The 17,413-nt window shown below is 34.0% G+C and overlaps 1 protein-coding gene across 2 annotated transcripts in view; it reads right to left on the bottom strand.

Moving 5' to 3' along the window:
- Positions 1 to 17,413, bottom strand: part of ATPCL (ATP-citrate synthase) — a 551,864-nt gene that overhangs the window by 485,119 nt on the left and 49,332 nt on the right. For both annotated transcript variants that reach the window (XM_090382775.1, XM_090382774.1), the window contains exons 3-4: positions 10,209 to 10,331; positions 1,309 to 1,371 (exon numbers count right to left, since the gene is read on the bottom strand). In XM_090382775.1, coding sequence (XP_090238901.1) covers positions 1,309 to 1,371; positions 10,209 to 10,331 — 186 coding nt within the window. The remainder of the gene's footprint in view (positions 1 to 1,308; positions 1,372 to 10,208; positions 10,332 to 17,413) is intronic.

Genomic DNA, 17,413 nt, shown 5'->3' with positions numbered 1-17,413 from the left:
AATGTACAGGTAAATTGTGGAAAAAGGTATTAGTTCCCACCAACTACAAGGTGATCTGATTGAGGTAATTATGGCTTTGAATGGATTGAGCAAGCTCAATGTTGATGGGATTCTTAAATAAAGTCAAGGAAGAACTAGACAAACTATTGGAGGGAACGAAGAGGCAAAATGAGAGGTGTTGGTTTTTTTTTTTTTTTTTTTTGTTTTTTTTGTATCATTTGCTAATGCTAATGCCAAATGCATCAATTTCCCTCATATAGTTTAGTTTTTGCCAAATTACAGCTTGGTTACGGGTAGCAGTAGTGCCACACAAGAATAAACCTGTTGCAGTTAGCAGCAAAATTCCCACATGGTAAAATAAGTGTAAATTTAGTTGATAGTTTTTAGTTCATTATACCATGTGTAATTTCATGTTTTTTAATAAAATGTTTTTCTTATTTGATGGTCAAATATTTTTAATAAATTCAGTCTTGAAACTTTTGATACTACTCTTTATTTATTTGTGCTTGACAAACATATTATCCATCCTGTAATATGAGTGCAGTTTATTAGGGAAATAAGAAAGAGAACAGCGTTTTTTCAGCCATCAAACTTTTGTCCCAAATCCTCATTCTGATCATACAGTAAAACCTCATAAATATGGAATCTCAAAAATCTGGTACATTCTGAAAATTTTACAAGAACAGTAATCTATAAATTACTCCACAACCTCAGCCCAAATCACGCTTTAAATGGACATAGTAAATTAAACGCTGATGGCATCAATGCAAGGATTGTTAGAGGATACTGTTTGAAAATCATTTGGTGTTGTGGAATTCAAATAAATTTACAGAAAGATTAGACAAATTATTAGAGAATGAAGATGATGTGGGTAGGTTCCCCTCCCTACTGATGCTATATAAGCTTGCTTCCTTGTATCAATTGCTGCTACTAATGCTAATAATTAAATTCTGTGATACACATGAAATTTAACTTTATATGTGATTGGCAATTAATTAAACTTCACCAGGCATGTATTTCTTAATTGCAGGCTTGACAATTATGATGAACTATTCATCTCGGGGAACATTACCATGGCTGCTGAAGTAATGGCCATGGGGAATGTATTCTGGGAAACACATTCTAAGCCTTAATTTACACAATTGTAAGTATGGCTTTTATTTTTCCCCCGTTGATGATCTGTGCACTTTACTACCAGCATGGCCATGTGGTATTAGGTTTAAAAAATCTAAAAATGGCTGTCCCAATACTGCTTGATTTACAACATATACAGTAAGTTATCATTAGAAAAAAATAAAAATGTCTTACTTGTTGATGGGGTACAAATGGTTCTACGATGAAGTTACGTAATTTTCCTGTTGCTTTTCCTATCTGTAATAATTAAAAGACTACATTATATACATTAATTTATAATAATAAATATTTAATGTATTAGAATAAAATTTTAGTGCTAATGATAGATTTTTATTTAAAAGAAAATCTAAAATACTGTGCTACTATTCACCACACTTTTTAGCTTAAGGGAAATAGTTTTTGATTAAATTTTCTCTTAAATATTTTATTTTATCATTAAATGCTTTAAAAGTTGATAACTTTTAACTTCTTATTTCTTTTTTGCATAAAATAGTAACCCAAAAACATTCTTTTAAATCAAGAAAAGCAGTAAGCCCTTACCAATTGTGGTGGTCATGTTTTCGAAAGTTTATGCAGTAAGCAAAATGAGTTTATGATAAAAATCAGAATTTAGTTTCTCACTTGCAGGATTTTTTTTTTTATAAAATAATTTACATTTATAAGTATTTCCTAGAAGAATTCACAGCACTCTGCTATGGAAAGTGATTATTATACTGTGACAAATTTAAAAAATTCAATGGTTACTTTATTTAATCCACAATTCCAGATGATAAGCCTTCCCATTTATATTACTTCCTTCAAGATTATAAAATCCAACTGAAGTAACTCAACACTGAGATTCATCATCACAACAATAACAAAACATTTATAGGATATGGTGGCCAAGAACAACACTTTTCAATGAAAGATATTTTCTCCATGCATGCAATAGAAGAGGTTTTTTTTGTTGTTGTTTTACTCTGAGGTAGGCATCTGATATTTCATGTTTTTAGAAAAATTAGAAAAATGTTTTCAGAAAATAATTTAATCCTCAGGTAAGTTGCATGTTTCAATTTTTTTTTTCTCTCAAGAGTAGATGATTAGGAGAATCAACTTAAAACATTGTAGAAAAACTAGGCAAGCATACAATAGCAAAAATGAATCACAGAAAACTGACATGGAGATGCTACTACTATATCACTTGCAAAGCAAAAGCAAAACCAGTTTGTAATGTAGTATGTAATCTTAGTATATTATAAGGGATTCTCTGTGCTACATGTGAGTAGAGTCACAATCATCTAATTAGAGAATTAAATCACCTAATAAGAAGGTTCAGGATCATACTGATAAATATTGTAGGTCTGTATTTGAAAAATGTAACAAAAAGTTAACTAAAATTTGGAGAAAAGTAAAGTTTCTGTTTTCATTGGTTTTTTTTTTTTTTTTTTTTTTTTTATCATTACTACTGCATTTTATATAATTCTTCTTCTCTGTGTGCCATCTCCTAACGGAAGTCGGCGACCACCACTGCAAATGTCTCTCTGTCTCTGGTAACTCTGAACAGCTGCTCAGTGTTCAGTCCTGTCCAATTCTTAATGCTATCAAGCCACAATGTACGTCTTCTCCCAGGCTTTCTTCTTCCTTCTTTCTTCCATTCTCCTCTCATTAAATAAGCCATGGAATTGCATATTTGTTGTTCCTCATCAGGTGTCCAAGATATGCCGTTTTTATTTTCTTCATATCTTTCAGCAATTCCTAAGTTTTTCCAATTCTCTGTAGGACACTCTCATTGGTCACTCTTGCTGTCCATGGTATCTTTAGCATTCTTCTGTATGTCCACATTTCAAATGCTTTTAGTTTTTTCGAGGTGTTAGTTTTCAGTGTCCATGTCTGCATCATACAACAAAACTGACCAAATGTAACATCTCATCATCCGGATTCTAAGGTGGAGATCCAGGTTTCCACTGCACAATGCAGATCTCATTTTAAGAAAATACTGCTTGGCCATTTCAATCCTTGCTTTTATTTCCACATCTAGCTTGTTTCTGTCATTGATCCAACAGCCTAGATATTTCATTTTTCAATTTTCTCTATCAGTCTTCAGTTTTGACATGAGGGGAGGTGTTGGCAATGCCCCATTAAGAACCATGAGCTTAGTCTTGTTGATATTAATCCCAAGGCTCATTCTTTCACTTTCTTCACTCACATGATTGAGGAGTATCTGTAAGTCCTGCATTGCACAAAATACAGTGTCATCTGCATAGAGAAGATTGTTAATCACTCTACCATTAACAGATATTCCTTCATCTCTTCCATCTAATGCTCTCTTGAAGATGACATCCAAGTAAATGTTAAACAGGAAGGGAGAGAGTACATATCCTTGCCTCACTCCACATGCAATGTTGATGTTTTCTGTCATCAACTACAACAGTTGCTGTTTGGTTCCTGTAGAGGTGTTAGATTATTCGGATGTCCTTTTCATCAAGGCCAAAATTCTCAAGGATCTTGACGATGATAGAATTAATATTAATAAACTAAAGTGAGGAGACAAAGTGAGAACATAGCAACCAAAAAAAAAATAATAATTCTTAGGTCACACTCACACACACACCTTGGCCCTTCTCTTATACTTTTCTTTACATTTGGGATTTTTCTTTTCTCTAATTTTTTGGGTGTACCCAAAAAATTAGAGAAAAGAAACACCGTAGCATTCTGAATTAAATCTTTACAAACCTTCTACCTTCCACTAAATTTCTTTTAAATTTTTGTCTTTCTTCTCTAAATCAATATCAGAATCAGGAATATCATTTACTATTGAGCATGAATATTTCTATATTTAATAATTTTTTTTTTTTTTTTTTTGCTGGTGCAACATAAGCCATAGGCTTTCTTGCACCATGCAGCTGTTACTAATACTAATTATTCACAAATCTGAGAACATTTTCTATTTTACAACTGTTTTATATCTTCTATGTTTTATTAAGCATGTTTCGCACCTATTTTTGAAACTAATTATAATTTTTCACTTGCTCAATACATGATGTGGCCACTTCCAATCTCAATTGGCTGTATTACCAAAGGATCTTAGGCTGTACTAGATGGGCATTTAAAGTGCTGGCATCAGCTGGCATTGTAAACACCTCCAAAACAGCAAACTACACATAGTGTTTCTAACATCAGATCATTTCAAACTAGATGGGCCGTTTCTAACCTTGCATTGGATACCAACAGCGACTCACTTTTTCTAGTCTCAGTTTTGGGAGTTGTTCAAGTTGGATGTATTGTGCATTTATGTATATAGTTGATTGTGAGTAGAAAGAGAAAATGATGATGGTAGATTCATCTGGCAAATTCAAATAGGTTAAAAACAGGACAGTTTTATACTATGTTTGAAACACAGAGGAAGTTTCACCGAGAAATTTTTTTTATTATTATTATTTTACAGAATGTCGATACAGAGTTTTGAACTTCTAATGTTAATTAGTGAAAAAATTGCAAAATTTGATACCATGATGCAGAAATCAATACAAACTACTGTTTCACTGTAATAGATACTGCTTATGGATGCGATGGTAATTCGAACATTTTTAAAAATTCAAATTTTGGAAGAAGATTGCTAATGAAAATTTTAATTTGTCTTTAAATAAAGCTCTTTCCTGGTACAAATGAGCTGGCAATGCCATTTGTTTGTTAAGGATGAAGCATTTGGACTGACTAAAATTTAATACTACCATACCCATCAAAAAATTTTAGCAGTGAACGAAGAATTTTCAACTATAGATTAACTCAGGCAAGGCACCTTGTAGAATAGACGTTTGGAATACTGAGCAATAAGTTGCCATTTTTCACTCTAGCATATTACTGAATCTCCATTCTGCTACCGACATAATAAAAAAATTGTTGCATATTGCATAATTTTGTGAGAAGGGATGAATATGTTTTTGAACTTGTTCCATTCCCTCTTCCATCTCAATAACTTGTAAGATGGAAGAGGGAATGGAAATGACAGCAGTTGGAGGGCAGTCTTCAGGTGTGTCAATAAGAGATTCTTTTTGAATCCCTTATTGACGCATTTTGAATCCCTTATTGACAGCAGTTGGAGGGCAGTCTTCAGGCGTGTCAATAAGAGATTCTTTTTGAATCCCTTATTGACGCACCTGACACCGTTTAAAATGTATTTCAATGGTGCCAGCACCCTTTCATGGCAAAATACTAGAATATAACTGCAATAAAATTTATCCTATTTTTAAAAATAAATTAGTATTTAGTAGAAAATTAAAATTCTGAAAAATAAGAAACTATGTACAACGAATTTAAATCAAGTGTAAGTGGCAATCAAAAGATTTTTTAAATTATTTAATATTTTCCCTCACATATAATAAATTTCATTAAAACCCTTTGTTAGTCCTCTGGGGTAATCCTTTAATGCCATGTTGTACAAGGCAGGCCTCCTTTCCACCTCACAAATAAATTTATTGATGTCAAACAGTCCTCTCCAAATAATAACAAACAAATGAATGAAGACCACCCGGGGAGAATTTCTCCTTAGGAAATATGAATGCCAAAGTTGCTGGCCCTTTCGACGCCTCCGATGGCATCAGCAGGCATTGAACGCCAGCTAACATCACCCAACGTGGCATTGGAAGCACTCGTCTAGTTTGCATGCCTTTTCCCTCTGCTTCTTGTAAAACCGGGCATTCGAAGGAATTTCCAATGCCGCGTTTTAAGCGCTCATCTAGTATAGCCCTTAAACAAGTGACTGAAGATATAAGGGTAGCATCAATAATTCTAAAGTAATGCAGTCAGTTATTCTTTCCTTGTTTCTACATGGGCTTGGCAAACCCAGGGTCCTGAGCTGGATATCATCATTCTTCTCCCTCTTGCTTTCTTGGTGATTCCTTCTTCTGACTGACACACACACACACACACACACACACACACACACACACACACTCTCACTCACTCTCTCTCTCTCTCTCTCTCTCTCTCTCTCAGGGTAGGATAACTTGGGAATTTTTTTGGCTAGTGCAGCATGAGACTCAGGCTTCCTTGCACCATATGACTACTACTAATAATAATAATGTTCTCTCCAGAACATGATAGAAACAAGGAACACCTAATTACAAACATAGTATTTAAGCATAAAGATAACCACAACAAATAATGTTGTGGTTATCTTTATGCTGAAATACTATGTTTGTAATTAGGAGTATTTGTTTTGTAAAAGTTCTAGTTTTTTATCATTATTGTTAGGTTTACCTTTCTTTCCATTTCCTAAAATATCTCTGTAGATGTAATGATCATTGCATTACAGTAAACTTAGCTACCATAAGAGGTAGAAAAGTAGTTAGAAGATCAAGATAGGAGAATTTATGCAATTATATATTTGAGATGATTTATATGTATTTTTTTTTGTTTGATTTAACAATTTGAACATGATTTTTCCCTGCAATGAATTTAAGTCCTTAAGAATTATTATAAACAATAATAAACTGAATGGAAAAAAAATCATTAAAAAGACAAAAATCTAACATACTAAAATAATATTGCCACGACAGAACTGATAAACATAAAAAGTTTATTAAAATAAAATAAATTAGACTGTGTTAAAAATTAAATTAAAAATTAAGACAAATTAAAAATATTAAATACAAAGTTAAAAACATAAAATCAAGCAGACAAGGCAAGTAGCTTTCGAGGCAAAGAGCCTCTTTGTCAACTTACTGAAGCCTATGACAGCTGATCAACTATAATACAGAGAGGCAGCCTTGTGCATGCATATAGATACTCTGCTGCAGAGTTCCAGAAACACAACTTAAATCTACTAGCCCATAGTATCGGTCTAATTTATGTAAATATTTCTATAGGTGATGTTTTAAATAACTAAATGTTATGATGACAAAACAAAAGTAATACATTCTTTAATTCTTACTACACCTTACACATAATTATACAAAATATCCTTTCCTTTATGTGGATTTAAAATGTATGCCACTAACACTTACAGTTCAAAATGTCAGTGTCATAAGGCATTATGTCCTCCAGTGTTTCTTTTCATGGTTTCAAAATACCACTTATCCACTGATTTATCTGGACTAAAGTCCTGCAGAGAAGTGCAATTCATATGTATCATTGTTAAGTCATTCAGAGTGGAGGGATTCGTTGATGATCTCAACTACTCTTTCATTAGATTCATTTGAAAAAAACCTCATTCATATGATGAAGTACTTGCTGGTAAAATGGCTACGATTTCAAGCAGTTTTGAAAGAAATGGAAACCTATACTCATTGTTTTTTCAAGAAGATCCTGTATGTTTAAATGCTTCCCTACAAACTTTGAACTCATGCCACTCTTTCATCAAATTTATTGAAATTATTTCTTCATTATCATCAAAATATTTGCTGAAACATTTCCCCAAAATTTTAAATTTTTTTCTTCCCAAAAAAAGATTTTCAAGATCTTCAGGCCAGATAAATGTATCAACTACTGAGACAGCTTTAACAATTTCTTATTCATTTCCATCAAATATTTTGTTTCATTAGCTTTTTCGTTCAACATTCAAATAGCTCTCTACATGCATTAGCTGAATACCATTGTATACAACTAGACCAGCATTTCCCAACCTGGGGTCCACAGACCAGTTCCAGAGGGTCTGCTAAACATTCAGAAGGTAACAAGTAACATGTGTTTATTTTCTTAAAAAATATACTGATAGAATCACAACAAATTTCATTATAGATCATTACTTATTTTCGATACGATTAGCATATATATAATTGTATGCATATTTCAAATTATTTGTCCTATGTATAACAAATTGATGATAAATAAAGTTATTATTATATATCTGTATAAAAATAAGAATAAAGTTGAGTTTTTTCGCACAAAACTTTGAATTTTCTTTCAGGAAACAGCGCGTGCGCGCACACGCGCACACACACACACACACGCGCACACACACGTTTTGATTTTTGAAGGGGTTCCATAAATCTCAGTAGTTTGGGAACTGCTGACCTAGACTATTCATGTTACCTAAAAATTTCCTCTCAAGATGTTGTGGAGCTTCTCTCATTTCTTTCAGGGCATTCAAGGTACTGTCCACTTGATATTTTGTTTGACTAAGCAACAGGTTTTCCATTTGAAAAATCGGTGACAGTTGCTTGAATAAAGTTAAAAGATCTAAGAGAAAATGGATTCTTATTAATAAGTTGTTAACAAGTGCAGTCAGTGCTCCAACTATATTAGACATCCACCTTATTGAATGCATATACTTGAAATTAAGGATATTTGTTTGTAGCATGGCTGCTACTTTTCCAAATTCTTTGTCTTTTTGGTGAATTCTGGTAAAAGATATAATTTTTTTTACCACTGTTTCAATTTCAGCAATGAAGGAATGTCTTTAACAGAATTTAAAACAGTCAGATTCAAATTAAATGCAATACAGTGTGTTGATATAAGATCTGGCATGTCTCTCTTTAATTTTTCCACTAGCTCATTGTTTTTTCCCAGCACGTTACCTGCTGCATCTGTTCCAATGCTTACTAACCAATTACCAGTCTTCCGTGGCAAGAATAACTTGTCCATTTCACTCTCTAACGCAGTGGTTTTCAACTGGGGTGCCACAACAACATTCTTGGGGGTGCCGTGTAATTTGGGTTTAAGTTACTTAAAGTTATTTTTTTTTATTTTTTTTTTTAATTTATACATTTATTTCATTATAAAAATGTGTATTGTATCCATTGTACTGTATCATTTTAATTTCGTGGTAATCTATAATTGATCTTTATTTAGTACTTCTATATAAAGAATAAAATTATTATATAAGTATATATTAAAAGGTTGAAAACTACTGTGTTAGGTATTTATTTTAGCCTAGGGGTGCCGTGAAAAAAATTACTGGCACACCAAGGGCACCGTGAACCGAGAAGGTTTAGGAACCTCTGCTCTAACATATCGAAGTATCCTGCAGCTATTGAATTTTTGAGAGGAATTATGGAAACAAATGCCTCTTTCAGTTTCCGATTTTTATCTATGTATCTCATATAAAGGACAAGTTCCACCTCATTTGAAATATCTGTAGAAGCATCTAAAAGAAAGTTCACTCTACTGGTGTCTTTGATTTCCTTAACTAATTCTTGTTTAATGACATAAGCAAAAAGGTGACCATTAGACTGGCAGCAAAAGTTGTGACTAGTCATTACAAAGCATAAGCTACCATTAGTCAATGGTCCAAAAACAGTAGGTGTTACGCCAAGTGAGATGAGATGGCATCTAGCATTTGTCAGAATGGTTACTATCATGCAGCATCCTGTGCACTGTATTGGTGTCGAAATGTGTCCCATTCATCTCGCTGAGGGCCTGTGCGCTGCAACAACACTGACACATTTCAAATGGACAATTTTTCACTGGACTCTCCTGTTATGTTCCATCAGTTTCAGAGGTTTTCTGGGTCATTTCGTGACAGTTTCAGCATCAGTCTGCTTCTATTTACAGATCACATCAATTGTTGACCTCAGGATCTTCATTGCCACTGAAATGTTACATACAAAATGAATACTTACATGGCACCCTATTATCATTCTGTACTGGAAGTCTTAACTCCACTGATCATGGCATTTGCATTCACAATCATACTACTGTCTCCTTGAAGACTTATGGATATATTTATAGTTGTGTCTAACAAGCTGTGCCAGACACATCACCACATCTGACACGTGGTGACGTGCCTCACTATACTCAATCTCAAGGACAAACTGTGATCAGGAAACAAAAATAGAGCACATATTCTCAGCCAGTAAAGTCCTGGCCTGCCTTATTAGCATGGCTTTTCTTCAGTGGTTGATTGAACTCAATTTTTGTTAAGCAAAATAAGATTACAACAGTGCATAAGAAAATATTCATGGTATGATGATGCAGGAATGAAAAAAAATTTTTTTTTTTATCCCTGCACCATATTTTTAAGCATGGCTTAAAAATATATATTTTACATTAATAAAATTGCTCTGTTCCTTATATAAATGATTTTCTATTACCTTTAAAGTTACTATAAATCTGTGATTTTTTCAATTTTGCAATCCAAGAGCTCACATTTTTACCTGTACATCTTTTTCCATGTATTGTGCAATCCATTTTTTAACTCCAGCTAGATCTTCATTAACTTTTATTAATCCAAGTTTGCCCCTTCTTTTAATAAGTTGATCTGGTTTTGCAACAAGCCTCTAAAATTAAAATAAAAAGTTATTCAAATATCTTTAGATTTTTGATTCAAAAGATTCAAATTTTTGCTTCTTACTTAATTTCTTTAATAAATTATAAATTTAATTTTTATAAAAGTTACTTTCTATATTTTGTAAATTTAACAAGATTTATTATAAAATTAATGTTAAGTATCTCATTCAATAAACTGAAATTGTGATTCTAATAAGAGAAGAGTTTCACACGCACAGCAATGTATAAAGGATTCAATGTTTTCGAGTTTTGATTCAATACAGTAGTTGATTCAATTAACCAGTGACTCAGGCTATCATGACTCAGGTAGAAATGGCTGCAGGCAATTCCTGTGCAAGTTCATTAGCTGCATTGTGTGTGTGGCACTTATTCAAAAGTCAATATAGTCACTAAGCATAGCTCGACTGCTCATTCTTTTCTTTGTTCCCATTGCAAGACGTATACCAGTGTTTCTCAAACTTACAATAATTGCATACCCCTTCTGAGAGTTTAGTCATACTGGTATATCCCTTCTCAGGTAAAGATAATTTGGGGGTAGTTTTAATAATACTATTTTATCTGGACTAGAACAAACAGTACAATATATAGTATTCATTTATTAACATATAATAAAAGTTATGCATATATACTACGTATAGAAATAATAATTAAAAAACATTCTGACAGGACAGTATAGATATATATATATATATATATATATATATATACAGTGGATTTGTACCAGCCTAAAATTAAAATATGCATGTTAGCTAGTGAAGAAAGTATATTTTTAATAGTATTTTTGGCATTGAAATTGGTATTAAAATGTGTAAATTTAAATGACATTTAAATTGTTACAAACCAAGCACTTTTTAACATTTTACACAACAACTTACAACATTCACTAAGTAAAAAAGGATTAGTCAAAATTTTAACAAAGCATGCTTTTTGAAAAGACTACTGCCACTGGCCTTCTAAAATTAACCCAGTTACTGTTCATACATAAAACACTGTAGAGTTCATTTGCAGAAAGGGGAAACAACAAGCAGTAAACAAATAGCATAATTATTGAGTGATTACTTCCCACAGATGTCCATAAAAACACTGCTTCGGTCACTACAAGTAAACAACAGAGAGAGAGAGAGAGAGAGAGAGAGAGCGAGAGCTAATACGTATATACTGGAACACTTAAGAGTGTAGTCCAATAAAATTAGATGAAAGAAAAAGAAAAGAAAACCAGAAAAATTATGGATTACATGGCTCTATCATCTTTTATGATTCAATAAACTAAAATTCTGATTCTAATAAGAGAAGTTTCACACACACCGCAATGTATAAAGGATTCGGGTTTTCAAGTTTTGATTCAATACAGTAGTTGATTCAATTAACTAGCGATTCCTATAAGTGGAACCCACTGCACTAAATTTTATTGAATTGTTTTCTGCAGCTAAAAAACTATGATAAAGTAAAATAAAAAATTCTGCAGTGTACCCTTTAAAATCCTTTCATGTACCCCTGGAGGTACACATACCATGCTTTGGGAAATACTGGAGTATACCAATCTAACGTTAAAACTTGGTGTGTGCATTGCTAGAAGAATTTGAGTCTGGGTGCTTGCCTTGAATGCAAGGGGGGGTTTGTCAGGGACTCAAGGTTCTAGTAATCTGCAAAGCAATGCACCCCTAATTCGGGCCCCAGAACAGAATAATCAAGGGCACACTCCTCTGGTTCAAAAGGATTTAGTTACATGGGGGGTTCCATTGCCAGAGATATATGTAACATTTTTTGTAATAAGGATAGGTGGACTAGAACCCGGTGTGTCTGCCAGGAGCAACAATTAATGACATCAATAATAGATTATCAGATTTATAGGGGGTAAAGATAGCATTATAATTCATGTGGAGACTAATGATATTAACCACACACAATCTGCTAATTTGTTTGAAAAATATAGGGCCATGTTGAAAAAACGCTGCAAGTTGGGTCAGAATGTATGTCTACAATTCTGCCTAGACATGACAGGAGGGACTACATGCTGAAAATCTTGTGGATTAATTTGACTTGGACTCTGCAAGGTTTTTGGAGGGAATTTTTTTTTTTTTATCTGCATGGTCTGCACCTGTAGGTAGAAGGAATCTATTTTTTGTAGAGATAGGACAAACTTGAACAAAAGTGGTGCAAAGGTTTTTGCCAGTATCACTGCTAGTTGGTATCAGCTTAAGTGATAACAATAACCTAATAAACAAGAATGCAGTTGTTCAAGTTCAAGTGGTGCCTCTGTAGCTAGGTGGGCAGGAGCAGCAGTGCGTAGCATACGCTTCTTGATTAGACCGGGGTTTGAGCCCGTAACCACCAAATACGAAGGATGCGGAAAGGTCAGGGAATGACCACCGCATATCCCCGGGGCAATACAGCCTTTACAAGTTTACCTCTCGAGCATCATTGCTAGAATTGATGTCTTCTGCTGATAAGCACACCGCTGCAAAGGTTGAAGACTGTGGAGATTTAGAAGGGGGTCGGTCGCTCAACCTTATGAAAGAACATATTAATGGATGACTGGACAGTGGCTTTTTCCTTTTCATCATAGATTTCTTTGCAGCAAGCAAGCATATCATTCTGTTAACTTTTAAGAATTGTTCACTGTCAGGATCCATCTTCTCAAACCTTGCCATTGCTGATGCAATTTCACGAAATACCACTGCCATCTCTTTGGTGAAGCATCTCAGCTCTTCCTTTGGTTTATCTTGAGTTTCATCAGCATTTTCTTCTTTCACTATCGCTGTCTGCAAGTCAATAAGCTCTTCGTTAGATAATTCCTTCTCTTCTTCCTCTGTTAACTCCACATCTTTGGTATCAAACTCCAGCTGAGGTAGCTCTGCAACCTTTACAATTTTATCTATAACCTCTTCATGTGATTCGTCTTTTTCAAATACTTAGAATTTCTTCCATGCTCCACTTAAACAACTTTTAGTAATTTCCACCCATGACTTATTAATGTTTAAGATGGCATGGTAAATATTGTAAGATTTCCAAAAGTTTTTTAACGTAAAATTTTTCTCACTGTCTACTGCAGCAAATGCCTGAGCAAATGTTGTGTGTAAATAGTATGCTTTTAAATTCAAAATAACACCATGATCCATAGGTTCCATGAGTGAAGTCATGTTTAGCGGTAGAAATGACTCTCACGTTCGAATTGAAATCATCTAGATGCGTAGGATGTCCAGGAGCATTATCTAATAGAAGCAAATCTTGAAAGGAATGCCGCTGTCTTTACAATATTTTTCAACCTTGGGAATGAAGCAGCATTTAAACCAATCCTCAAAGAGAGATATTGTTATCCGTGCTCTCTGATTCGATCAGAAATGCATGGTAGGTGGCTTTATTGATGCCCTTAAATGTGCAAGTATTTCCAGAATGGCACACAAGCAGTGGTTTTAATCTGTAATCTCCTGCTGTATTAGACACAAGCAAGAGTGTGGCCCTATCTTTTTAAGCCTTGAAACCTGCCATTGTCTTTTCCTCTTTGACAATGTATGTTCGATCCAGCATTTTTTTCCGATACAGAGCAGTCTCGTCAACATTAAAAATCTGATGTATTCAATAGCTGCCTTCATCAATAATTTTTTCCAACACATCACAAAATTTCTCTGCAGCTGCAGAATCGGCACTGGCAACTTCACCAGATACTTTAACGTTGTGGAAACTAGCGTGATGCTTGAACCTATTAAAATCACCCATTGCGTGCCACGAACTTGGCTTGGGGTTCGCCTTACTTATCCTTAATATCTTCATAAATATTTGTTGCTTTTGCTTGAATGGTCATTAGACTCAGGGGCACTCGCTTCTGAATCTGATTGTCCATCCATATTATTAATAGCTGTTCCATCTTCGATATAGCACCTGAACATTGTTTTGTGATCATTGTTGATCTTAAGTGCATTGATCCTTTGACGTGTTCTTTTATACGCGCATTGTCCTTTAAAATAGTATTCTCTGTTGAAGCAGCAAGACTTAATTCCCATGCAAATAGAGGACAAACTTTGTCCTGCTTCTTAATCATTTTCATTCCATTTCAAAATCAATTTTGTTTTGTTTCCTAACATTGCCACCACTTGTACTTTCCATTGGTCGCTTTCCCTTCATCATTATAATAAGTAAATAGGAATGAAGAGAAGTTTCTGAAAATTTATTTATGTTTTTTGTATGATTGAAGGTTTCGGTGAAGGGGAACTCATTTCACCATAATACCGTAACGTAAAAACCATAGAATTCTGGTTATCGGTGTTATCACAAATGCAATAAGATCGAGTTTACTACCCGTTTATAATTAGATGCACTAACCGAAAAGTCCAATAAACTGGAAAGTGCAAGTTGTTTTTATTGTTTTATGGTCGTGACCTCCAGAAATGTGTTTTAGAAAAATATCACAAAGGCGTTCGAAATCGATTCTTATAACGGAACGTGTGATAATGATGAAAGTGCAGTGCAATTTTCATTATAAAAATGACCTTTTAGAGAGATAAATAGCTTAGTAATATAGCGAAATTTTCAACTTCTACGGACTTCGAACGAATTAAAAAAAAAAAAAAAAAAACACCAATGTGTTATTGGGTTCACATTATGTCCATTTATTCTTACAGATGCAAAATAAGTTTCCATATTTTTTTCAGTTTGCACTGGCCAGCAAAAACTTATGTAAAGTCGAATTTGTGTAAGTTGAGTATTACGTAAGTCAGGGAATGCAAGAAGTGTCTAAAGCTAACAATACTGCATTAAAACTACATTTAATCTATGAATTTCTTTTTTACATACAATTATATACAAAATTTCATGAAACCATCCACTGGATGTCAAGTTGTTACATACAGACAGACATGGTGGAGACAATATGCTTAGCATATATTAGCATAATGAAGTAGCTAAGAAAAATAATGAAAAATATAATACGAAAATTAAGAAAATAAATATGAAGCTATCATTAGAGGCAGCAAAATGCACATTCCTCCACATGATGCCCAATGTATAACTGATATTATACATTGGGCATCGTGTGGGCAACAGTTTTGCCATGCTACTGGCATTAGTTTTTATTTAATATTTAATATCAGTTTTATATATATATATATATAGATAGATATGCAAACATGCCTAATTATTATTATTATTATTTTAGTTTTGTATTTAAATACATTATAAAGGGGGGTGCAAATATGTTGCACTGTCCTGAATACCAAACCATATCACCTCACTATGCCTCTGCCTACAGCATATATTAGAAGATAAAGGTAATCACCATTATTATGAATCCTGTAATACCAGTTTTAGTTATCTATAATTGTAATTAATAATTATTAAAGGCACTAAAAAAATTCAACATAAAAAACCAGGCAAACAGACAAAATACCATTACAGCATTCATAATGAACAAAAGCAGATGGTTGTTATAATCAATATTACACATAATAATGAGAATTTTCTTCAATTTTTCAAAATTGAAACTTTGCCTTATATCAGAGAAAATATACTCCATGAGAGAATGTTTTTTAATGTTTTCAAATAGTTTGTAAAATTACAAACTATTTGAAAACATTAAATTTTATGGTACTTTTTCCTTACACAAGTCATTCACATTATCTTCTGAGTCACTCCCTTTGCCACTAGCCTTCTGATTGCTGATTGTCTTCTCATTGTTCACAGAGGCCACAATTTCTTCCTTGCTCAATGCGCAACTGGACTTCCGCATCCATTTCAATCCAAGCAGCTAGGTCATTTGCTCCAAGACTGTCACCAATTATGTTACAAACAGCCTTTGCTTCTTGTCCTGAAAATGCTGCTAATTCAGAGTTATTATTAGTGTGCTCATCTTTTCCAGCAGTTTTCCATTTGTTCTAGCAGTTTTCAACTGCGTGTTGAGCTTACTTTCTCCCACACTAATCCAATATTGTATGCAACTTCTTTTAGTGTTAATGTTTTCAGAAATTCAAATTCTAGAATTTCTGAGTTCACAACACCAGAAAGTAGCTCGCCATGACAAGCTTTGAGAGTTCTAATAATGCCCTGATCCATGGGCTGAATTAGTGCAATTGTGTTCCTTGGCAGAGAAACAACTCTGATCTTACCATCTTTCGATTTCAGGACATCAGCTGAAGGATGAACTGGGCAATGATCTAACAGTAACAAATCTTTTTCTTCAAGTTTTTTGGAAAGCAAGTGGCATCTGTACAAACTCAATTCTGAACCACAAAGCAAAAATATTACACATCATGCAAGCAGTAGAGCTATTTTTATAAATCACAGGTAGATCTTTCATGTTGACACGATTAAAACAGCAGGGCTTTGACTTTTACCAATGCACAACAGCTGTAGCTTGTAATTTCCAGTATTGCTTGAGTACCATAACACAGTAATTCTTTCTTTGTCAGTTTTCATGCCCACTTTGTTGGGTGCTTTTTTTAATATTCAGTGACTTGTCAGAGAGAAGTTTATAGTAGAGAGTTGTTTCATCACAGTTGTAAAACTGTTCATCTGTGAATTCACCACCTTGAATCACATTAGGCAGAAATTCAGGAAACTCTTCTGCTGCTGTAATGTCACCAAATGAAGATTTGCCTACAAGGGATATCCATGATGAGCCTTCTGTCTCCAAAGCCACCCTTCAGAAGCTTTAAATGTGTCATCATCTGCAGTAAGTAATTTATGAAATTTAAGTGCCTGTACTCTCAAAATTACCCCATTTATTGGTAATCCTTCACTACACTTCTGTAGAAACCACTTGTTATTTGGATTTTAGGAGCATTAGCAACTAAGGCAATATTGCTCCAAGGATATGTGGTGGTCATTCCCTGACCTTTCCGCATCCTCCGTATTTGGTGGTTACGGGCTCGAACCCCGGTCTAATCAAGAAGCGTGTGCTACGCACTGCTACTCCTGCCCAGCTGGTTATGGAGGCGCCCCAGAAACCACTTGTATAAGCACTGGTCCACATCATTGTTGTCACAAAGTCTAGTTTTCTTTCTTTGGAGGCCTACTTCATCTTCTACAGAGGCTACAAATCAACACAATTCTTCTTTGTCTTTCATCCATCTGTGGATCC

Source organism: Mastigoproctus giganteus, chromosome 10 (genome assembly GCF_048544385.1).
Source record: "Mastigoproctus giganteus isolate SK-2022 chromosome 10, ASM4854438v1, whole genome shotgun sequence".
In the NCBI taxonomy this organism is placed as follows: Eukaryota; Metazoa; Arthropoda; class Arachnida; order Uropygi; family Thelyphonidae; genus Mastigoproctus; species Mastigoproctus giganteus.
The sequence above is the reverse complement of the archived record's forward strand: the minus strand, read 5'-3'. Positions and strand labels throughout refer to the sequence as shown.